Here is a 23913-nt window from a genome sequence, read left to right on the forward strand (position 1 = left end):
GGAGATTATTTAAAAGAAAAAGCACTTCCGGAAGCTGCAGACGGTAAACAAACGTGTTCAGATTCTTCAACCCTAAACTGTAGATGATACACTATGCCGAAGTAAGGATAAACGAAAGCACATTCATCACTTAGTATTTAGCATAATCATATTGGTTGTTGTTAAGAGAATGGTTTTCATTTCTTTTGTTACGTGATTGTTTCATGATGTATCATTTGTATGCTGGGTCTTCATTACTTCAACTGACTCCTTTTTCTTAATTTGACTTAAACTGTTGAATATTCCATCACTGTTTAGTGGTCAAGAGTAAACGAGATTTGGCCCTTAACTAAATATATTGTTACACAATAGGGCAAGTTCCATGCAACGACAGCCGTTTATTTCTCCTCTAACCACTGCAGACAGGCCTTTTGTATAGAATATAAATTATAACTGAATATTTTATATTTATTTGAAAATGTCCACAGGTAAAAAAGTGTTTTATTTGCAGTTTAGGTCATCAAAAGAATTTTTCAATTATTGCAAAAAATGAAAAAAAAATTATGATTTAAAGTTGATGCCCCATGCCACTAATGGATTTTTTTGCCAACCAAAACTGAATCACTGGTAATTCATGACATCTCCTAATAGTAAAGCATATGCTTTATTCTTTTTACATTCACTTTAATTTGTGTTGAAATAATATAATATTCTCAATATATGCAGTGTTAGAAACTTATTTTTTGTCAACATAGACCCTTCATAATTTTATAAAGACCGAACTGTACATTTCAAAGGAAATTAAGCCAATTTCATTATAGACCTGTTTGATTTTACATAGACTTGGTCCGTAGGTCTACTGCTAATTTCTTTCACTGATATTTGTTTATTCTTCTGCTTTGAAGGGTAGAGTTTAAAACAATAAATGTGTTTTAGAGCCCTTTCATGTATATTTGTACCAGACCTCTGGACAAAATACAGGAAATGTTTATTGGGGGTTTACTCTTGAGTTTTTCATGATGAATATTAATACTGTTTTTTTTTTAGCTCTTAAATCATAATTTTAAAACAATTAAAATGATATTCTGAATTTCCATTATTAGCAAATTTTAAGAATAATAAATGGTCATTTTGCAATTCAATGCAAACATAAACAACATTTTAATATAAAGCATTGCAAATCCAATCAACTATACTCGGCGTCACATAAATAACATACTGTTAAAATTTGAATAAAAATATTTTCTACGACTTTATTGAGACCTACCGTCGTTTAAATTGTCTTAAATGACTTGCTCATTCATTTAGCCAAACGGCTTCTCCCTAAACATTGAATCGTTAAATTCCGGTCAGATTTTAATTCTAGGTGCCAATATTTACATTGTAAAAAGTCGGCCATGTTTACAGTGATCGGGTTGCTAGGAGATGTTGTTTACGTTTAAATGGTTTGTCCAAAAACCGAAGAACCCAGAATGCATTTCGGCGTTATTTCGGATATCTCGGATTTATTTTACGCGAACAACGTACAATACTGAGAAGTTAATCAAGCAGACGATTGTCACCGGAGTTCGACGGGAACTTACGAACTTTGTTTGTAAACAAATCGTCCCGTAGAAACCAACATGGCGGATATTAGTATGGGATTTTCCCGTAAGGATTTGTTACGCATGATTTAAGCTAAAAGCGACTTGTTCAGGGAGAAGCCGTTTGGCTAAACGAATAAGCAAGTCATTTAAAACAATTTAAACGACGGTAGGTCTCAATAAAGTCGTAGAAAATATTTTTATTCAAATTTTAACAGTATGTTATTTATGTGACGCCGAGTATAGTTGATTGGATTTGTAATGACCAGTCTCTGGTTAAAACCAGTATTGACCACCAACCCAGTCAGTACTAGTATTGACTGGCTTTTTGCCAACCTTGCCATATGACTATTCATTTCACACTCTAAACTTATAAATTAAGATGTGTTGAAAAAAAATTTTGCCTACCAACAATTACCTTAATATATCAGTTTTTATTTTTATATGAAAAGAATTAATTAAAAGCTCAGATTTGCGATATATGCAGAGCAGACAACATTTTTCCAAAAAATTGAATGTCAAATTTATTCATAAGTGGCAAAATGTTTTTAAAAGGTTTAAAAATGGAACAAGCATTTTATAATACATTTTTATACATGTGTCAATTTTGACCGGAAGTATTATGGTATACCATTGTCCATCCATCCATCGTCCCTTTAAGCCATTTAATAAAACTTTGATCAGTTGTTCATATTGATGGAAGAAAGCTCCCATTCATTTTACATTTATTTTGAACATTTTGTGTTTGAGTTACTGGACTTTTGCATGGGAAAGAAAAGGGTGGCGGTTTTTCTATTTTCGTGCTCTAATTGAAATGCTTTCAGCAAGAGCCACAAAATTTTAGAATAGCCTTTTTATCCGTGGTCATAGGATCCCTTTCATTTTCTATAAAATTTAGATTTTTCGTTTTTGATTTTTGGAAATTTATCTTAAAGAAGGGGGATGGTTTTTCTGTTTTCGTGCTCTAATTGACATGGCATATCACCAAACTGAAGGTTTGCCAGTACTATGTATCAATCATCTATTAATTATAAAAGTATTGAAAAGATTTTGATGCGTCAATGGTTTTGTACATTTATATGTAGGCCTAGCATAAATCGTCCATAAACAATGTAGGGACTTGGTCATTTAATGTTTGGTATATCAACCAACGGGAGTATCATGAGTTTATGGTGCAGCTTTTATTGGTTATTACTTCAGTTTTACTGATTTAAAGAAATGAAATAACTAATAAAGTGGCAGTGACATGACATGACAAACTGTTCTGAAGAGAAAATGGTAAAAAAATGGAGATATATTGTCTAGACTTACGGTTTTGACCATGTTTTGCAAAAGATATGACCATATGACTTAAACTTTACATCTGTTGCAGCAGTTGGTATTGGTCCCTTTAAGGGTTCAGCAGTACATGTAATAGAAGTATCCAGTGTTAAATTTCATAATTATCAACAAAATAAATGATTTTGCCTAATGGTACTTTTTTAATTTTTAGGTACTACTGTGACTATTGTGATACCTACCTTACACATGACTCAGTAAGTACTCGTAGATAGATTTTTGACTACTCATTTAGAAATTAGAAATAAGTTTGTGAATGGTGCAGTTTTGCCGTTAATCCATTGAATGGAGGTTCATGTAGGTTTCGGAAACATGTTTGTAACCTTTTGGTTTTAAATGTCCAACTAAGCATGCTAAGGCTTCTCTCTTCTCAGAAGCTTTATGATTATGGTGCCATTCATCATTTTAAAGTTCCAGAAGACTCAAGCAATTATAGTTAATTCTGGATGAACTTGTATACAAATTAATTTTGCCAACATTTTAAGAGTTACATGTATTTATGATACCTGAATAGACTACTGGACCCAGTGGTTCAAAGCTTTATATGCTTGATATATATTTATCCACTGGATATGTTGCATAGTTTGTGTTTGGAATGGGTGTTTGGTACTTCAGATATCATCAAATTGTATTTCTAGACTGATCAACATCAAAATTACAAGTACATTACCTTTAACAATGGATAATGTTAGTAACATTTGTTATTCAGTTCATATTCAGTTGCCTATTAGGGACAAGGCTTTTTATACTGAAATATAGTTTGATTTTGTGGTAATATGCCACTATATCGCTGATGTCTCAATCAACAGGAATATTCCAGACTTCCTATAAACACACACTGCATCTTGTGTTTTCATAATTAGCTCACCTGACCAAAGGCCATGTGATCTATTGCCATCACTTGGAGTTCATCGTCGTCATTAACAATTTTTCAGAAATCTTCTCCTTTGACACTACTTCACCAATTGGAACCAAACTTTTAAAAAAAAAGAACTTAGGGGAGAGACAGTAGTTTTTTCGCATATATATCCAAAACTGTTATGTTTAGTCAAATTCTTTCAGTCGTTGAAATGATTAATATCTTACGGCCCACAGAAGTCTTCAAGGGATCAAAGTTGTCTGTCAAGGTCTCACTAACCTTTCTAACGTTTCCATTACTTTACATGTTAAAAAAGTAATTTTCAAAGTCTCACTGTGAATTCCCAGGACAAATGACATCTTAAAGCTGCATACCGTTGCGAAGCTTGGAAAATAAGGCTTCCAAAATCATTATGCTAATGGTACGATGATAATAGAAATTCTCCACAAAATTTACTTGAATAAATAATACTGAAAATCCACATTTTTACCTGTTCTGCTAACTGACAGCATGGAGGCAAATTACTCACACATGTAAACAATATTCATACACTTTTGTAGTTAATTACATATATGATTTTAAAGTACACATTCTCAGCTTTATTTTGACTACTTTTAATCATAATACACACAAATAATGCACTTACAATGCAAATGTCTAGGTTCAGTGTGCTTTTGGTACTACATAGGGGGGTGGCCATTTGACCCGGAAGTGGTTAGTGAGACCCAACTCCATGTAAGAGTTATTGCCCTTGAAAGGTGAAAAATGACATTTTTTTACCGTTTTCAACCAATATCTTGAAAATGATGATAGATAGAATAAAACTTTAAGTTGCTAAAACAATCCTTATAATAAGGCCTACAAAAGATTGTGGGGATCAAAGTTTTTTGGATGGATACTTGTTAGAGTTATTGCTCTTGAAAGACAAAAAAATACGTTTTTTAAAATAGCTGTTTTCAGCCAAAATCTTAGAAACTTAAATAAAATAGATAGAATTGAAACTATCAATTGATGAAATGATCCTTATGATAAGCCCTACCAAAGTCTCCTTTGGGTGAAAATTGTCGGAAAGCTCCTTGTAAGAGTTATTGCCCTTGAAAGGAAAAAATTAAAAAGTTGAGCGATTCAGGCTCCTGGGAGCCTCTTGTTTTTTCATTCAAGTTCAAACAATCACTTTCTAGCTGCATATTTCCAAAATACACACTTCCAACAAAACAATTTTGAGCCTTTCATGTTTCAAAGCATTCACTAACACAATCTGTCTCTAGTATTCCTTGAGTCCTTGACAGAACAACCAGGTCCAGTAGGTTAAATTTATTTTTCAATTAAGATTAATGTTAAGATCATAACTTGAAATTTCAGTAGCTTACTAACTTCATATTAGATATTATCTTGTGCAGCATGTAGTAAGTAATTAAGATTGTATTCTAATTCTACAATACATGTAGTTACATACAAAATAAAGGCACATGTGCCTTAAGTTAAACCAGAAAAGCAGAAAAAGGAGTTTTTGTTTGCTTCGAATTATGTAACATGTTACCTTTAAATAATTTACATCTTTTAGCCATCAGTAAGAAAGACACATTGCAATGGAAGAAAACATAAAGAAAATGTCCGGTTGTATTATCAGAAATGGTTAGAAGAACAGGTCCAGAAGTTGGTAGATGATACAAGTAAGTATGACCTGTATAAAAAGACATGGACATTTTTTATTTAGCACTTAATCCAAATAAAATTGAAAGTAAATTATGTCTGCTGTTATTTTGTATGAGGAAAACACATTTCTCTGTGGAAGAAAATCAGAAGCAAAAGGGAAGGGAAGTAATTTTTTTATATATGAAACAAGTGCCTGTGTTGACAAGGAATCAATCTGGTAATATGATTTTCCGCTAAAGGGACACATCTATTTATAAAACATTAATTATAATGATCAAGACTTTGAGTTTATAATGTTGTGATGATGGTGTTGTCCCTAAATCAAAATACTGTGAACATTCTTAGCTACATGTATACCTTCTAACAACTGTGCTATCAAGAGCTAATTTGGTTATGATTACACATACTTTCAGCCATGTGATGCAACTTATGGGTAAAGCACATTAATCTATTCAATGCCAGAAAACAATGTGTTGTTTTTTTTAATTTATGGGTAGAATTTTGAACATTCTGTGCGTGGTGTGATTTATAGGTTACATCATATTGTAAAAAAAAATTGCGATAAATTTTTACTTGTATTAAGTTTATATAATTTATTCAACATTGTGACTGAAATGAAAAATTGTGAATGTAAAATTCTTACTTATTACTTTCCTCCTTATTAAGAAGAATAAATGATCAAAATTCTCTGTCCTTTGTCATTGATGATACTGTTGTTTTTTTTTCAGCTGCAGCATTCAAAGCTGGAAAGATAGCATCAAATCCTTTCCAGACAGGAAACCCTGGCCCTGGAGGTGTTATGATTCCACCACCATCTAACATGCAGGGTAAGAAGTAAAATGTTCTCCCTTGATTTTAGAGGTTTTATAATTCAATGACTGTAAAACAAAAAATGTAGTAAAAAGTCAAACATTCAGCCTTTGTCCTGTTATGGTTCCTAAGTAAGTAGTCAAATGTTAATGGTACTCATAATTAAGCTAGTATGTAAATGGTTAAGAAGAAGAAGATTTGTCTTTTGACTTGTCTAATATATTTATGATAGTCCTTTCTTGAGGTTCTGGGTGATAAATAACTTTAATATGTTTATACCCATTTATATTGTGTTATCTATCAAAAGCTAATTGTCAATGGTACATATTGTATACTCTTCATTTAATATTAAAACATTGAAACAAGTATCTTGCTTAAAATGAAAAAAATTCATGTGTAACCATAACATCTAACAATACTAAAGTCTTGAAAATTTTGCAGCATGTAGGATTAAGTCCCCTGACTTGACAACAACGTAATACACGTATCTGATTTAGGCTTCAACCCATGAAAATGCTTGATATTAAGGCAATTTAAAAATAAATGCATTTTTTTACAGGTAAACCTGGTGCTCCAGCAGGTCCAAGTCCTGCTGGTCCAGGTCCCATGCCACAGATGGGTGGTCCTATGCCTGGTGGACCCATGCCTCTAATGACCGGACCACCTCACGGAGGACCTATGCCTCCAATGATGCCAGGTAAAATAAATCCATTATTATCAGTTTTGATGGTTTTTGTGGAATTTCATAAACTTAAATATTTTCTAGTTGGAACATATTATGTTTCAAGTGAAAGTTGGTATTCAGTTTGAAATTTGAATTGATGGTTTGACCCAAAAAAAACCATAGTAGTAAGTACACTATGTGCAATTATTATTGTAGAGATAGGGTGATCAAAAGTTCTCAGTGTAATAATTATAGGATAATCAATTAGAAAGTGTGTTGATCAGCACACAAGTTAAATCTTCAAGCATTCTTGGCATGATTGTGTTATTCATGATAACCAATCGATTATCCTTTTTATTATATAGATTTTCATAATTTATCGATGTTTTTAACATAAATTTTAAATTCTGTTATTGGTGGATTGATATGAAAGTTTTGATGTTTTGGCGGGAGATAGTCCATGAGTGAAATTTCCAAATTTATTTCACAGTGTGAATTACACAATGTATCGAAATTTATTACAATGGGAAAGTTCAATAAAACACTGCTATCTTTATGATAAATTGAGACATACATGTTATTTAACATCACTGATTGTAAGGGATCTGCATATACCATTGTTAAAGTCTGGCTATTGTTATCATTCACACTGCATAATAAATAAAAAATGCAGCCATCAATTTGTGTGAAACTTGAGTTGTTTTTTTCTTTTGATGCGCCCTTTCTACTTTTTAAAATGGCCACTTTTTCGATTTTGAGTTATGGGACTTTATTCATACAAAAATGGGGTGATTGTATGTTTTCAGGCTATGACTTAAAAACCCTTGCAGTGTTATCATTGAAACATTGTTGAATTGTTGATTTAGGTTCCCTTTCAATTTTAGTTAAAGTTTTGTTCATAAAAAAGTTTTTTGACTATAACTCAGTAGTGCTTGCACCCATTTTCTTGAAACTTTATAGATAATTTATTACTATTGATGATAGCTCCTTCTTAAATTTTTATGAATTTCTGATTTTCTGATTTCAAGTTTTTGGACTGAATTCATTATAAGGGTAATATCCAATAATTGAACAATATATAACTTCAAAATGCTTCTGCCAATTTTCATGAAACTTAGTTGGATTGTGGGTCGTTTTATTTTTCTATTAATGTAAACTTTAATCACAATCAATTTAAGAGCTGTATCAATCATGAATTTGTGTCCATATTTGCCCAAGCTGTTAATGGTTCTACCTATGTAGGCGTATCTATCTGCAAACTACGAAGCATTTTTATTCCCAACTTGTGATAACATTTTTGGTATAGGCTCTTCACAGTTATTATCTTTTACGTTTTTCTCAACAATTAAACTAATTACCTGGTATACACATTTACTGTATCACATATACTTCCAATTTGCCATTAAAAGGAGGCCAACTTCCTTTGTAAAATGAATAGTCCACTGTGTGACCACAAATAATAATGTACTTATCTGTTATATTCTGAATAAGTAATATTTTGCACCTCAAATCCTTTCCTTGTTATTTTTTTACTAGAATAGTTGTTATGTGTATTTTATTTTGGCAGCGATGAGACCTATGGGCCCAGTAATGGGTGGACCACCAATGGGAGCAGCACCTATGGGTATGAGACCTGGACCTTTATTAGCAGGTCCTATGGGACCTAGGCCTATTCGGAAGTAATGAATAAACAACATACTGCAATCAAGTGACGATATGAAAAGCATACATTTGAGATCTACTGCAATTAAGTGACGATATGAAAAGATCTTGACATTATAAGAGTGTATCAGGACTGCAACATATTGAAAATATTCGTTACTTAAGAGGATAAATCAATGTTTTTGTATCGTGTGTTAGGTTGAGAGTTAAATGAAAGTGTAGAATGTCTTACCATTTGATGACATTATTTTTGTTTTTATGAGATGAATTGATATTTTAAAAGGAAATCACTTAAGCTAAAGATGTATTTGATTGTCTGATATGACTTCTCTCTGATAGTCATTGTTTGAAAGCTTTTACTTTATTCTTAATCATGTCATAAAACCATGTCCATAACATATTAAATGATAAAATGAGTCATTGAAATAGTTAGGCATCATTAATCGAAAACAGTATGAAAATGATATATTCAGATTGACTAGTATTCTTCCATAGGATGTCCTCAGTCTACCATCTATCATCATTTTTTATTGTACATGTTTGTCATCAATCATTGAATAAATGAATCAAACTTTTACATATTCTTATTTTTTACTTTCAAACAATATATACAAATACACGTAGTTGTGTGAAATAGCTAATTATTTTAGCCCAGGGATTTAGGAAGTTGACGCTGTTATAGTAAATCATCTTGTTTTGGTGGAGATCAGGCTACTCACTTTGAAATGGAGTTTGAACACTGATGTTTTGATCTCTGCAAGCAATTAATTCCTAATGGTCTGAGAGTTCTATGTTGTATAATCCAGTATTCCTCTTTAATACTTATGTGTATGTCTGAGGTTTGACAACAGAACTCTCATGTCAACCATTGCCTTTGATGAAGATCTTACCAAGGATTGAAATCAGGCTATTTCATCAAAGTCAAAGCAACAGTTCACAATGCTATCTACAGCAATGCCAGCTAAGTACTGCTCATTATTCACAATTAATATTTACTTTTCTTTGTTTTCTTTTAACTGCCTTGGTTTGCTTGTTGATTCTGTGTTTTAGACTTTTTTTAACTTTCAAATATTTTGTTTTGACAATGTTGCTCTTGATTTTAACTTCCTAAGGGAAAAAGCAATAAGAAAACAACTTAAGAATTCCAAATGTTTCATTAATTGATCAATTGCCATAAAAGAATTTCTGTTCTTTCATCAAATATGTGAAAAAAGAGTTTCCATCAAGACATCATTAGTTTACAACTAAAATGTTGACCTTGTTTAAGACCCTGACAAAGGACTGGGCCTCTTAGTCTTTTGCAAATATCATTGAAATTTATTTTATTTTGAGAAATGATTGACAAGGAAATGTATTTGAAACTTGTTTTGATTTTTCATGATTAATTTCAGATCAGCAGACAACTTTCATACATATAGTACATATTTGTATGACAAATGGTTGATATTAAAAAGTTACATTGTTCATTCTATACTGCATGTATTACGCACAAAGAACCATGTTTTTTCTCATAAAAAAGTCGGGGAAGTTAGAGGTAATAAAATGCTCAGGAATATTTATCAAAAGAAAAATATTTAAAGAGAAAAATATCTGCACAACATGAATTTTATTTTATTGATTTATCTGTTGCCAGGAATGCTTGTTGTCACTTTGATAAAATTGTTTCCTCAGATGTTAAATATTATCAGGTTCAATATAATTAAACAACTGGGCAAGCCTTTTGAAAATGTACTGGTACAAAACTAGAATTTAATTTTTGCTACTTGAAATTTTGCTTCAACAATACATTTTGCATTGAAATATATAGATAAAAATGGTTACCTATTACTGACTGCTTGATGAAAATAGCCTGTGGTTGTTTTATGATATGTCGTCCACTTTTTGATGTTTTTTTTTTTTTTTTTTTTTTATAGTATCTGTGCAATAACTTAAGTTGTAGTGAACCAATTGTCATGAAATTTTGATATATTGTTTATTGCTATTAGAGAAAGCATGGTTATTCAAAATCGTGTAGAAGGTTTATTTATGATTCTGTTTTGACATTTTTTTACAATTTGTTTCTTATAAAATTCTGTTTTAAGAATATTTAACATAATTTAAATAGCATTTAGCTTTTTCAGGCTATAGGGGTCCAAAGTGGGGCCACATCTTATTTTTTTTTTTATAATGGTCTGATTTTGAGATTTTTTGAAAATTATTTATAAAAAATTCATGACGGCATTTTTCATTCATATTTCAAATATCTCTTACATTTTCGAGACATATCGTGATATTAGAGCCAAAAAAATGAACTTTATGAAAACCAATTTTTTTATTGCATGGATTCCTTATGATGAATTGCAATCAAATTTTAAAACTGTATTAAGTTTTAATCCTGTGTCCATACCTGCCCAACTGTTCAGCGTTAAAGCATTGAGGTCATATCAAGCTAAGCCATGCAAAACACTTTATTCGAAAATTTTAAAATATCCATAATAGCACATTATTAATGTTTTTTTTATACATTGCTGATATACAGACGTTGATTTTGTGAAGATAGTAAATTTTGCACTTATGATTTGGATATACAAATATGTGAGAAAAAACCAATTTGTTTTTATTGTTCATCCATCTGGAGTAACTTGAGTTAACTGACAATTTTCAGTTGGGTTTGTGTTATTTAGACATTTTACTTTGTATGTGGTTTTCCCAGCTTTTTTGCATTGTCTTAAGGTTGTTGAGTAGAGTGAAAGTTTATATGTACAACAATTTGTAGTTTCTGGGCAAAAAAACTTGAGTAAATTTAAGTGTTTGGATCTTTATGAAATTGTAGTACATGTACAAGATTTCATACCACAAAAGGAAGTTTTGGTGGATTTAAAGAACCACCAGTACTAGGAAAAAATGGCAGGGGTCAAGTTTTCTTTAACTTTGTACAAATTTCTTATATCATTTGTCTTATTTCAAATTTGAAGTTATTTGACCACTTTCAATCTTGTCAGAACCTTATACTGTGTCAAACAGCTTTATCACAATCCAAAGTCAGATCCGTAACAAGTTTGAATGTTGTTGAATACTTGTCCAACTGTTCAGTGTTCAACCATTGAAGTCATGTCAAGCTGCCTACTGTGAAGCATATATTAAAAAAAGAAATGTCGCCTGAGAAATACATGCTAAGGTGTAATGATGTTTAATGAAAAGATACAGTTATGCATTTGATGAGATCTACTGAAGATAAAAGGTTTCTGATTGAAAACTTAAATTAGATTCTTGAATGTCCATGTGCATGTGCTTGAATATATAGTACTTGTATGCTATAATGGGAAGAAGTGGCGACATTCGAAAAGGACGATTTGACGATCATATATTGTGTAATTTTAAAGCGTTTCATTTCCCTGTTGAAAATACACTCAAGTACGAACAGCAACATATTCTAGATTCTAGGTTATTTTTCAGCTAGTTGATATAGACCAGTTCCAATTTCAAACCAAATCTAGCTAGGCTTGTGAGTAATTTAAATAGCTCACTGGTATAAACCTGCGCTACGCTGTACCAACTGTTTAGGGTTCAACCACTGTCACTGACACTGAGCAGTCTGAGGTCAATTACAATTTACAGTGTACTTGGAATAAGGAAACTTTGAAATAAGTTTTAGCAGTACTTAGACTATCCAATCTGTTAAGATTTTTTTCGGCTGTTAGTACTTATACTGTACAAAGTTTTGGAAAATTCAACACCTTTTGGAAATAATTAAGATATTTTTTTCTCATAAATTGTTAAATTTTTATGAGCCTTATTTCGGCAGTAGTTTAAGGCAAATATTATCATTTTATCCTGTCTTTAAACCCAGTAACCATATGGTTAAAAGTAAACAATTCACCAAAGATGCAGTTCATGTTACTTCATTCTGAAATTCATTCCAACAATATTGCATACCTACATGTACTTAAAGTTTCTGTCAAAATGTCTTATGGTTGTATGAGATAAGTGTACTTTCAAGGAAAACTGTAAGGAAAAAATGTTGAAAGACGAATGGACAGAATGGGTTGATGAAAATTCTACTTGCTCAAATTGAAATCTAGGTTGTCTTTTAGTAAAAGCATGTTAAAAAAATGAAGACAGTTTGTTTTCCTATGGGTAATTATGAAATAACATTAACTCGTCCAATTGGTAATTTCACTTGTCCCAGGCAATAGGACAACTTTTAACATCATACCCTGACAGACAGGCAGACACTAATGACTATGATCATTATACAACTCTGCTACTTATAACGAGAATGGATATTGTGAATATGTTAAAGAGACAACAACCCCACCAGGATGAAAAATGTCAACTCAAGGCAGTCATGGCGAAATTCGTCGGACCGTCATAAATGACCAGTACTTTTAGCTGCTGGTCAGGTAAAATTTGTGTGATTTGCGGACCAGATGTCCAGTACGTTTTTTTATTAGACAGGCCTCAACCGGAACTTCCGGTTTAAAGGTGGCATCCGAATTAAGGCTAATTTTTTTCGGTCCAGCAGATTTTGTTAGGTTGCCGGACCAAATGTCCGACAGGTTGAAAAATGATTTCACATGGTCTGCTCAAGGCCACCTGTGGGTCTTCAATGAGTGACCCTCACACCACAGAGCAGACTGTAACTGGCCCCAAAACAACATTAAACTCAGGTACAACAAAATAGTTGCCCCATATACTCTAGCGACGTAAAGGAAAGTTCAAAGTTCAAAAGCTTTATTTAAAGTTGGTACATATCAAACATTACAATACAAGCTGTAATGAGCTTTTAAACCGACATAGATAACGAACAATAATACACGTAAGACAGGGATTGACACTAACAGTCGCTCAGTCGCCCATGGCGACTTAAATTTTTGCTGGGCGACGATAATAACCATTGTTTGTCGTCCGAGTGGCGACCGTAATTTTGGTACGTGGTCGGGTTTGTTTTCCGGTTTTTAGGCATACCGGAAATCGCAACTGGTTGAATTTTGCGTACAAATACAAATAATAAATACCAGTTAGTAAAGACCATGGTAAAATGTGGCGATACATTGAAGGGGTAAAGCTGATTGCGAAGGAACAAACTAAATGATCTCCTGCAGAAAAACTATTTCATGAAATGTTTATTTGTGAGTACTCACTACAGTACTAGATGAGAACCAATTAGGTAATAAACTGAAGACAGGGAAATAAATAGTTTATTCAATAATACTTTTAAAATCTCTTGAAAAGAAATGTATTTTCAAACAATTACACATTAAACTAATATTCTGAAAAATTTTCTGGGCGCCTAACTTTTTTTCTGGGCTCCTAGATTTTTTAACTTAGGAGCCCGGGTGGCAACCAAGATAAAAAAGTTAGTGTCAATCCCTGTAAGACACACAAGACATACAGCATTAAGTACACACAAAGCAGCAAAGCATGCAGATATAAAGTGGTAACATTTCAAAAGACAGATCGCATGTGGCAATGTCTCCCTATGTTCTGCTCTTCAATACATACATGCTAACTCTAAAAATGAACTAAGACTCAGGGGTCGCGCTGGGCTTCGCCAATGTCGCAATTTGCGATTTTTTATTTGATCTGGCGACAAAAATAACCAGTTGGCGATTTTCTTGGCGCCTAAGTTTTGTATATTAAAATTGACAGGAAGTTTATCAGCAAGGGATATTTTCTCTAATTATCAAATTACATTGGCACTGGCGACTGGGTCAGAGTTAACTGACCATGACCAATTTACGACTGAAGGCAGTTAACGGTAATTAGACTAGACGACCGTGACTGACAATATCCTCATGGGAGGTGTCAATCAAATGTAAATATATTAGTGAGCCAATCAAAACTCTCATCTGGTCAAAAGTAAACACATATGGCCATGTGCACATGCCTACATACAAGCTTCACAGCCCTGTCTAACCATGTGATACATTCAGAAAAAGACTTACCTAATAACAGAATAAATTAAATCCAATTAACAATGATTATCCCATCAGGAAGTGTCTAAGCACTTAGAAATTAAAGAATTGATAAAAGAAAATGGATGACATTTGTTTGCACTTTTGCCATGTGACTTTTTGGCGGGAAAATCGGTAAACAAATAGAATGGGGATTCCCAAAATCTTATTAAGGAAATACTATTCAGATGCCAAGATAATTAAACAGGGACACAATTAATGGTCCATGGTACAAAATGTAGTTTGTTAGAAATTTTATCACTTGAAAAAAAAAGAATCAAGTTTGTTAAATTAAAAAAAATCAAATTATATTGTAAGATAAATTAGACCATAAAGGACATAGGTGAAAATGCTTTAAAATCATGGACTATGTGAGAATAGTAATAAAGTCTTTGATAGAAATAAAATACCTGTTTCTGGAGTAGTACTTTATTATTTTATGCATATGAAAGTGACGGACTAGAGCTAAAAACCTGTCATGAATGGAGAGGTTATTTTGATGAATTGACAAAGATAATTCATCAGTGGACTTAATACTGTCATATTTTTAAAAAAATATAATGTCTTTTTGTTTTTTGCCCCCCCCGACTCTAATTTCTGAAAATTGGCGACATAAAATGGCAGCTGCCAATTTTTCTGGCGACAGAATTTTGGAAGCCAGAGCAGCCCCTGAGACTATAAATTAACTAAGGCTAAAAAAATAAAGTAGCTAGCAAGAAGCCTTATTTACCAATTAGTATTGATGATAGCTGATTGGAAAGCACTATAGCCAAGCAATATAAAATAGTGTATGTTAGTCTCGTCATGTGACTCCATGGTCTATCATTCAGTTGCATTGATATTTGTCAGTTACAAAGCATTTAGTTCATGTTAAAAGCAAAACATCTTTTTGTGTAAAAATGACGTTAATAAAATGACTTATTCCTATTTTTTCTTCCCTTGATTACTCTTTTACATAATAAAAGTGTTAAGAAAAGCATAAAATATAAGATTTTGTATTGTAACACAGCATTTCCAGATCCCAGAAGTAAACAATAAAATGCAGATTGGTCTTAGGATTTCAATACATTCTACATCGGAAATACCGATATTGACAATGAAGCTAGAACAAGACGCTTACAGACCCTATAAACAAGAACAGCTATTCTGTCACTTATGAAGGACTAACTAATACATGCACTGTTTTTATCCATAGTTAATTGTCTTCTCATTTAACGTATATAGTTATGGTAAGACAAATATTTTTTTTCTTGAAAAACTATTCATTGGTCTAAATAAACAAAAAAAAATTAAAAGTACTTGCAAAATTTAAGGGAACGCACCAAAAAGATTGGTTGAACAACATGATCTGAGATTTAAATAAACCATTAAGAGTCATTTTGACTTCACAACCTATCAAATATAAATGAATCATTGCCTAATATTTGTACTATGTGTACAGTACATGGTTTTCATGACTAAATTTGGTATCATTCATGTCAGTATTTTATTTGAAATATTTTCTTGCTTCTTCACAGAGTATGGTGTCTATGGTGATAGGGTGCTGCTCCATCAGCAGATCAGTATTTCGCAATGTGAAAAGAAAAAATATACCAAATGTATCCTTCAAAACAAATGGATTTTTTCCACAAATAAACAATGTACCAGTACCAGTTACCTCAAAATATGACATATCAATGCTACAAGTATGTACTGACTGCTTGGCACTACAATGTAGATTTTTCTGTGGATTTTCAAGGAAGTTTAACTTGGTAGACCAGAGAAACAGTATTAGTTTTAATAGGGTGGTAAATCCTGGACATTATGGCTTGACCAGTTGCCAACACAGGTGTGCATCCAGTGACACCAGCCATTACTACACAACAACAGACTTCTTTCCTGTTAAATTAGCTCAGGACTATACATTGGCCGTGCATGACTTTACTGGCCTTCCATGGTGGGCTTCTATCATTCTGTGTACTATAATGCTAAGGACAGTGATCACTCTACCATTGTTTGTTGTTGCACAAAGAAATATTGCTAGATATGCTAATGTGAACAAAGAAATGGTTGAAGTGTCAAAGATATTAAAGGCAGAGGTTTTTCATTTCTCAAGAAATAAGAATCTCTCACTTCAAGAGACAAAAAATTTATACAGTCAACAGGTATGACATCTGTAGGAGGATTTGAACTATTGTAACATGACACAAGCTTGCTAGTTTTAATTGTGCTATCAACTATTTCATTCATAAGTATGATTGGCCCTTTAGTATTGTGTTCATTGTTCTGTTACTACCCAATTTTTTTAGGCTTTTTAATTTTTTTTTACTATTCAGTTTTTAGTGGAGTCCGAGTTGCTCATTTGCTTTTGTTACTTTGTATGTATGATTTTAGTTACTTTATGTTCCTTGTTGTGTATGTCTGTTTTCCATGTCTGGTCTTTGTCCCTGGAGTACATTCTTTTGATTACTGCTATAAGCTTTGTTCACTCGGTTACTTTTATGCTAATGAGAAGATGTTTGGAATAACCAATACTTACCTGAGTTGCTGTTATTTACTAATTGTGATGAATAATGAAAGTTCCAATGAACATTTTTTGACAGAAAACTCATGTACCAACCACATACCTGTTAAACTTTGGAACAGTTAATGTGGGAGATTCTCTCAAATTGACGCTGTCTCATGTTTTTCATAAAAGCAAGTTGTTGATGTAAAAAGTCAATAACATGTATTCAGTGTTTTTCACAGAAAACTGAAAATCTCCCGCAAGTCTTACATTTTGAGATTTCACTGATTTTGTGGGAGTCTCCCCCCTAATGTGGGAGGCTAACGGGTATACAAGCATTAATTCCCCTTTTCTTTTCATATTCATGTGATTATTTTAGGCACAATCTTAATCATATATGCTAAAAAATGTAACTTTCTCAAAACTAAAAATACAAAACAAACCAAAGGAGAACAACAACCAAGAGAAACACCATATTGTTGAACATAAGACCAATCATGTTTATTTATTGTAATTCACAGGTTAAGAAACAGCTAACCAAAAAGATAGAAGAGCACAATTGTCATCCTGCCAGATCATTTCTTGTAGGTATGATACAACTACCTGCCTGGATGAGTATGAGCTGTGCCATGAGGAACTTGTGTGGCTATAGTTATGGGACGGCAGGTAATGCAATTCATAGCTGTAGTTTTTATACACTTGTCTTTAAACAGATATATGCTACTTGTATGATAGTTACCATTATTCTTCTGTTTGCTCATTCACACACAGTTCAAAAACTCAAGCAGAGTTTGGGGGTATGTAGGAATCACTTGTCTATCTGTGTGTTACATTGTACATCTGTCAACATACCTTCAATACGCCCATCTTTTAAGAGCTGACGTTTTATGTTATACCATGTTTTGCCAATCTGTCCAACTGTTGCTTGTCTGTCTGCATTCACACTTCGCAAAATAACTTTGGTGAATGGTTTCTTTTGATAAATTTGAGTTTTCTTTTGATTTTTAGTAGTTTTAGATTTTTCATTTTTGAGTTATGGGACTTCATTCATACACAAAAGGGGTGAACTCAAAACCTCTGTAGCAATTTTTGAAAATTTGTGATTTTACTATTTAGAGTTATGGGACTTTATATATTCATAAAAGAGGGAATTAACCAGGTTTCAAACTATTTCACAGTAGTGGTTTACCTTTTTTCATGAAAGTCTGGTGAATTTGTATTGTTTGATTGATGTGAGCTCCCTTCTGATTTTTGTAAATTTCTTACATATAAGTTATGGGACTTAATTCATAAAAAAAGAGGGAAGTTCTCATATTTGGGCCTGAAAATGCTTCAAGCTGTTTTCATGAAAATTTGTTGAATAATTTATTTTTATAAGTATAAGCTCCCTTTTTATTTTCATATATTTCAGATTTTACATTTTGAGTTACGAGACTGAGTTCATACAAATGTGGGGCAGTAATCTGTTGTTTTTTTTTACTTGAACTCAAAAATGTTTCCATCAAAAGTCATGACATTTTGAATTTTTTATTTCTTTTGATCAAAGCTTTTTAATTTTGGTTTTCATACTCTACAGAAAAAAAATTTGGGTTTACAGAAAGCACTTTGTCTGTCTTGTCCATCTGTTTGTCTGTTGGTATTACCTTTTAAAAGTCTTATTGCAAGTTTTTAAGTTATCTGACTGCTTCTGTTCTTGTCAGAATATTATCCTGTGTTATACATTTAACAAAGATCGAATTGAGAGCTGTATCAAGCTTGAATTTTGTGTCCATATTTGCCCCATCTGTTTGGGGTTTGATCTCTGTGGGGGTATCTAGCTGTACTTTGCAAAGCATTTTATTGACTTGTTTGCTCATATGTTCCTGTATCTGTCATCATGGTTAGCATGTTGTGGTCTATATAGCACATCAAATATTTGATGGATTACTGTATATGTATTAATTTTGGAGGCAGCTAAGCCTAATTTTCATGGATTCCTCTAAGTGAACATATTCTTGGGTATCAATTTTTGCAGTTTCAAGAAATGATTATAAGCATTATATAGTGTTAAAAATCAAATTCACTGGTACGATTTTTCACATTTTTCTGTCCACTGCAAAAATAGCAGAAATTAGTACACTGTGAAAATTATTACTTTTACAGTATATGAGTATTGTCCAATGCTTGCAAAGTGATAATGATTTATGTCCATTTCAAATTAAGGTACATGTACATGTATATTCTTTGTGAGTCTGCTGATAGTAATTCCAGTTTTTATATGACTGCAAACAATTGCGGCCACACCAAAAAACAAACCCTATGTTTTATGCAGTTTGGAAATTTTTTTTATCAGATTCCTTATGAAAATCCCCGCCTATACCTGTCAATCAGATTTCGGATATCTCTTATGGTTTTTGAGTTTTAAGAGGTCAAATGGGCTCCATGCCCCAAAAAATTGACTTTTTTTATTGTCGGGACAAAAGCTTAGGAATTAGTGGCCAAAAATTTAGTGCCAGAAATAAGCATTTCCTGATGTATGGAAATTAATTTGGGTAAAGGTGTATGGATAATTTTTATACAGAGTGTTTTTTCTTGATCAAATGTTTGTTAGTACTAGTATTTCTGAAATTATTGAGGTGATACATTATGAAGCTGTATTGCCTCAATAATTTCAGAAATTCTAGTATTTACAAATTCTATGCTATTCTTTGTTTGTATAAATACAAACACAAATTCTCTCAATGGAGAAGAAAAATAGAAAAGTAACATGAATTTGTGACTGATGTATAGGATCATACCTTCGATTCTACTGCACTTTACTTTTAATATTTTATGCTTCAATGTCTGAATAGTTTTGTATATAATTTTTTTTCAGGCGATCCATTTTTAAGCACTAATGGAATGACAGATGGTGGGATTTTATGGTTTACAGACCTGTCCATATCTGACCCATTCTTTATATTGCCTTCTCTAATGGGTGTGACAAACCTAATTCTTACCGAGGTAACTCAGGATGCATTTGTTGTATTTTTTAGTTCTTATGTCCACATATATCATGGTATTGGCGTTAGACTTCAAACAACATACCTGGAGAACATGTCATTTACTTTCTTTTAATGTTCCCTTTTTGATGTACTTGGATTTTGTTTGAAATGTAGCCTATCTAGCACATATTAAAATAATGTTTGGGATTAACTGTTTGTTTTGGCTGGTATATCAAATTCCATATTTTTTTTATGAAAATGTTCGAATAGGTGATTATTAAAAAAAAATTTCCTTACTGATACTTGAACAAAGTTTATACATACTGGTATGTGTTTTACACAATTAATTAAGGCTTCTGACTGTTACATTACATCACAAGTCTTATGATTTGAATCCTTTCATATATATATATGTAAAATATTATATACCCCCACTTTACAAAGATTAAGGTATGTGTAGTGATCATGTTGTTAGTCTGTCCTCTGTTTCCTTTCATGCACAGTAAACATACTAATTTTTGCTATTTTCCACATGGACAGCAGAGAATAATACAGTAAAATTGATTTTTAACACTATATAACATTAATCATTTGAAACTGAAAATTCTTACCCATGAATATTTTAACTTGATAGAATTTGTGAAAAATTATCAACCACAGAAATTAATATATTTACAGTTTCTACATGTATGTAAATGTTACTTCCTTTAGATGCATTGGTTAACGATGGACAGTAAGATAACTTCCAAGCCTTTAGGAATGAGGATTATACACAATTCATTCCGTGCCATTAGTGTATGGCTGATGTATGTAGCTACCACTATGCCTAGTGTAAGTTTTTCTCAAGTCAGTTTTAATTGTTCTGTATTTAATTTCCTGGTCAGAAACAAATGTTCCTTGAAAAGTTTTTTGTGTGTTTAAGATTTTCTGGCTATGCATTCTGTTCCTTACACCTAAAATTAGGCCTGGGATGGGGAATTATAATTCAAATGATTTTTCCCTCTGTCTAGTTTTCTCAAGAAACTTACACTTATAAATAGTGATATTAACCTAAAAAGAAAGCGTTTTCGATTTATGAGGCAACACATAAATTTAAAAGCATGCAACTTTTGGTCATGGAATAAAACATATTAACAAAATGACATTGTTAAAATCAACCAAAGTAATGTTCATTTTCTTTCAATTAAATAATCATCATCAAATTGGTCTAATGTGTTAGTGAAACCTGTTGAAGTTGAAAATTTTTCATGTACTGGGACCATAGGATTAAAAATGTGCAGATATTGTCTCAGGCAGATTCAGAAACTCCCAAAAAATGAGGGGGCTGTTGATTGAGCTTCAGGGATTTTGAGTGATTTTCTGTATTTTAAGCCCCAATCCCCCCCCCTTACACACACCTCGTTTTCGCCTATGATTGTTTTGTTTTCTTCTTTTATTACATGCATTCAAATGCATTTAGATGTGAAAACCCATGATCTTTACGTGCCAACCTCTGGCTGGTCTTGTTATAGTAATGTACTTCAAAATAGTTCTTTTTTATGGTATAGGCTTTATTGCTTTTAAATAAGTCATTTGCCAATTTGTGGTTATTATACATAATGAGTGGTTTTTGATTTTACTGCTCAAATGGAAACTCCATAGTAGGACAACCTGGTTCCTTTGAATGATTTTTATTACAAGAGTCCAGCAAAACAGTATACCGGTAAACACTTTTTTTTATTTCTCTTTTTTTTTTAGAGAATTTAGAAAGCTGTCAAGTTTGTATCTGTTTATTTAGCATTTGAGACCATAATTAAATTAGTTTAGCACATTAGTGTAGGGAAAATTTATACATATCTTTAATAGTTTACCCTGAACTATTTCAACTTTAAAAAAGGGAATTTACTGAAGATATGAAAGGAAAATCAGCATATACAATATTCAAGAGAGAAACCATTCATTACTACAATCCTCTTTGATTGTTCAAAAAGATTTGACCTGAGTTATTTCTCTTTGAGCAGTTTTATAAAAGATAAAACACCACAAATCAGGACTAATAACTACAAATTGGCAAATCAGCTATTTTACTGGGTAAATGCATTTTTTTTAATTCAATATTTTAGGGTGTTGTCCTATACTGGTTCACATCAAGTCTGTTCGGAGCTATTCAATACATAATACTCCAGCAACCCAGAATACGTAGAGCTGTCAGAATACCAGGAATTGATGGAGAAAGTTCTACTCCTATGAAGGACATGGCTAAAGCAGCAAGGATGAAATACCTTAGACAAAAAGACTAATGTGATTCAGAAGATTTTTAATGTACTGTTTTGCCTTGAACACCTTTTCTGTCTTATTTTAGAGCTGTTTTATTTATAGAAGATACAAAATGGTAGAGTCAAGCTTGGAAAGGAAGGTCACCTTTAATTTGGAATATAGATAACAGGCCTTGTAAAAAAGGTTTAAATTACTGTAAACTTATAAATTTTCACGCTGTCCTAATTTTTGCTATTTTCATGGTGGACTGAAAAGCTTAAAAAATAGTACTCGTGAAATTGTTTTTTAACACTATGAAACACTTATCATTTTTTAAAATTGGAAATTGGGAATTAGCAACCACGAAAATTAATACGTCAGCAGTTCTTGTATAAAAAGATCCAAACTTAGATATTGCCATGCTAGGAGACTCTGTTTTGTGTATGGTGGATACTAAGCTTCATTTTTTGAATTCATGATGCAGTTGTTTATCGACACCATGTATAATAGTGCTTAATGTTATACATTTGTTACATAAATTATCTTTTTAAAAGGGTTACTTTGATAGGTGGTGACAATATTTGCTGTCCTCAGTGTAACAAATTTTGATAATTTACATGTGAATTACAGTATATTTTTGTATTCACCCTTGGACTGAGTTGTGCCAAAAGTTACAAGTCGCTGCTCAGGTGACAATACACATTATTTGATGCCACTGATGGTTAGGGATATTTTTACATCATTTTTTTCGTAATTCCATTTGAAAAGTAAGGGTCTGCTACCATGCCATTCCAAAAGTAACAAGCTCCACCCAAACTCTTGTTGTTTTCACATGTAAACGATTCTTATGGTCAACAAAACATGGCTTATCATGTGATATGGCACATTGTTCTGACCATAGCCTGACATTTTAGTGTCCACATGATTAAAGGAGGGTATTGCAGGGGCAGAGGAAATTCAAATAGATATGTACATGTAGTAAATCCGAAACCTGTACTGTTTACCTACATTTTTCATGGTTCAGATTTCTAAATGCAGCTCGAGCTAGCTCTCCTGGTATTTAAAGTACTATGTATTTTACTTTTCATATATTTAAAAAAAAAAACTGCTACGATTTACTTGCCTTTTTATTGTTTCATTGTAGGTAATATAGACTTCATATAGTGCATCAAAATCACAGTGGGTCATAGCATAGTTTCGCAATGGTACTTAAAAATAATACCTCAAGCTAGATATCTATGTTGTTGTAGTATTATAGTAAATAATACTTCTGTTAACCTCAAGAACAGAGATGTAGTTTAATCCTTTTTTGCCTGTTTAATGTGAATTCTTATGCTCCCTCTCAAAATTTTTATCAAAGCAGGAGATTTGCCTAGATTTTGTTTTTGCAGCATTTGACAAAAATTGAAGATTTTAAGCTGAATATTCATATAAAAATGAGAATTTTTTTTGAATGTGGCTAAATCTTCTTTTGACACAGGCACATAAGCGTGAGACTTCACACTTATGATCATGCCAAAGCATTTCCATTATGCAAGTTGTAGTACAGTTAATCAGAAGTAGACGAGGGACGTTCCTGAAAAGTGGAGACAAAGTACAAGTCATCATGCAAAAGTAATATACCAAATATCTAAGCATTCCTTCCAATAAAGGCTGAGAAATCTGTTACAAAAATTTCCATTCAAAACATTACCAAGTGGACTGGTAAACAGGAAGTAGAAGAACGACAAACCTTGAATGGTG

At 32.3% G+C, this 23913-nt stretch overlaps 2 protein-coding genes across 3 annotated transcripts; both read left to right on the forward strand.

Annotated features, from left to right (window-relative positions):
• The first annotated feature begins 17 nt into the window (after positions 1-17).
• Positions 18-9128, forward strand: LOC148609582 (U1 small nuclear ribonucleoprotein C-like). The gene is made up of 6 exons (XM_088540456.1): positions 18-101; positions 3055-3097; positions 5324-5432; positions 6144-6242; positions 6785-6922; positions 8457-9128. Exons 1-6 carry the CDS (start codon positions 94-96, stop codon positions 8570-8572), a joined length of 513 nt encoding a protein of 170 aa, XP_088396582.1. The 5' UTR covers positions 18-93; the 3' UTR covers positions 8573-9128.
• Positions 9129-11916: 2788 nt separating this feature from the next.
• Positions 11917-23288, forward strand: LOC148609583 (cytochrome c oxidase assembly protein COX18, mitochondrial-like). Of its 2 annotated transcripts, none has more exons than XM_088540457.1 (6): positions 11917-12035; positions 16005-16631; positions 17494-17638; positions 19827-19954; positions 20647-20766; positions 22038-23288. In XM_088540457.1, exons 2-6 carry the CDS (start codon positions 16008-16010, stop codon positions 22212-22214), a joined length of 1194 nt encoding a protein of 397 aa, XP_088396583.1. In that variant the 5' UTR covers positions 11917-12035; positions 16005-16007; the 3' UTR covers positions 22215-23288. The 2 variants fall into 2 exon arrangements, with proteins under 2 accessions (XP_088396583.1, XP_088396584.1); XM_088540458.1 differs by having other exon boundaries at positions 11930-11974.
• The last annotated feature ends 625 nt before the right edge of the window (positions 23289-23913 follow it).

The sequence above is a fragment of the Perna viridis genome, chromosome 8 (genome assembly GCF_037379345.1).
Source record: "Perna viridis isolate PV_CMFRI_1.1 ecotype Kerala chromosome 8, ASM3737934v1, whole genome shotgun sequence".
NCBI lineage: Eukaryota > Metazoa > Mollusca > Bivalvia > Mytilida > Mytilidae > Perna > Perna viridis.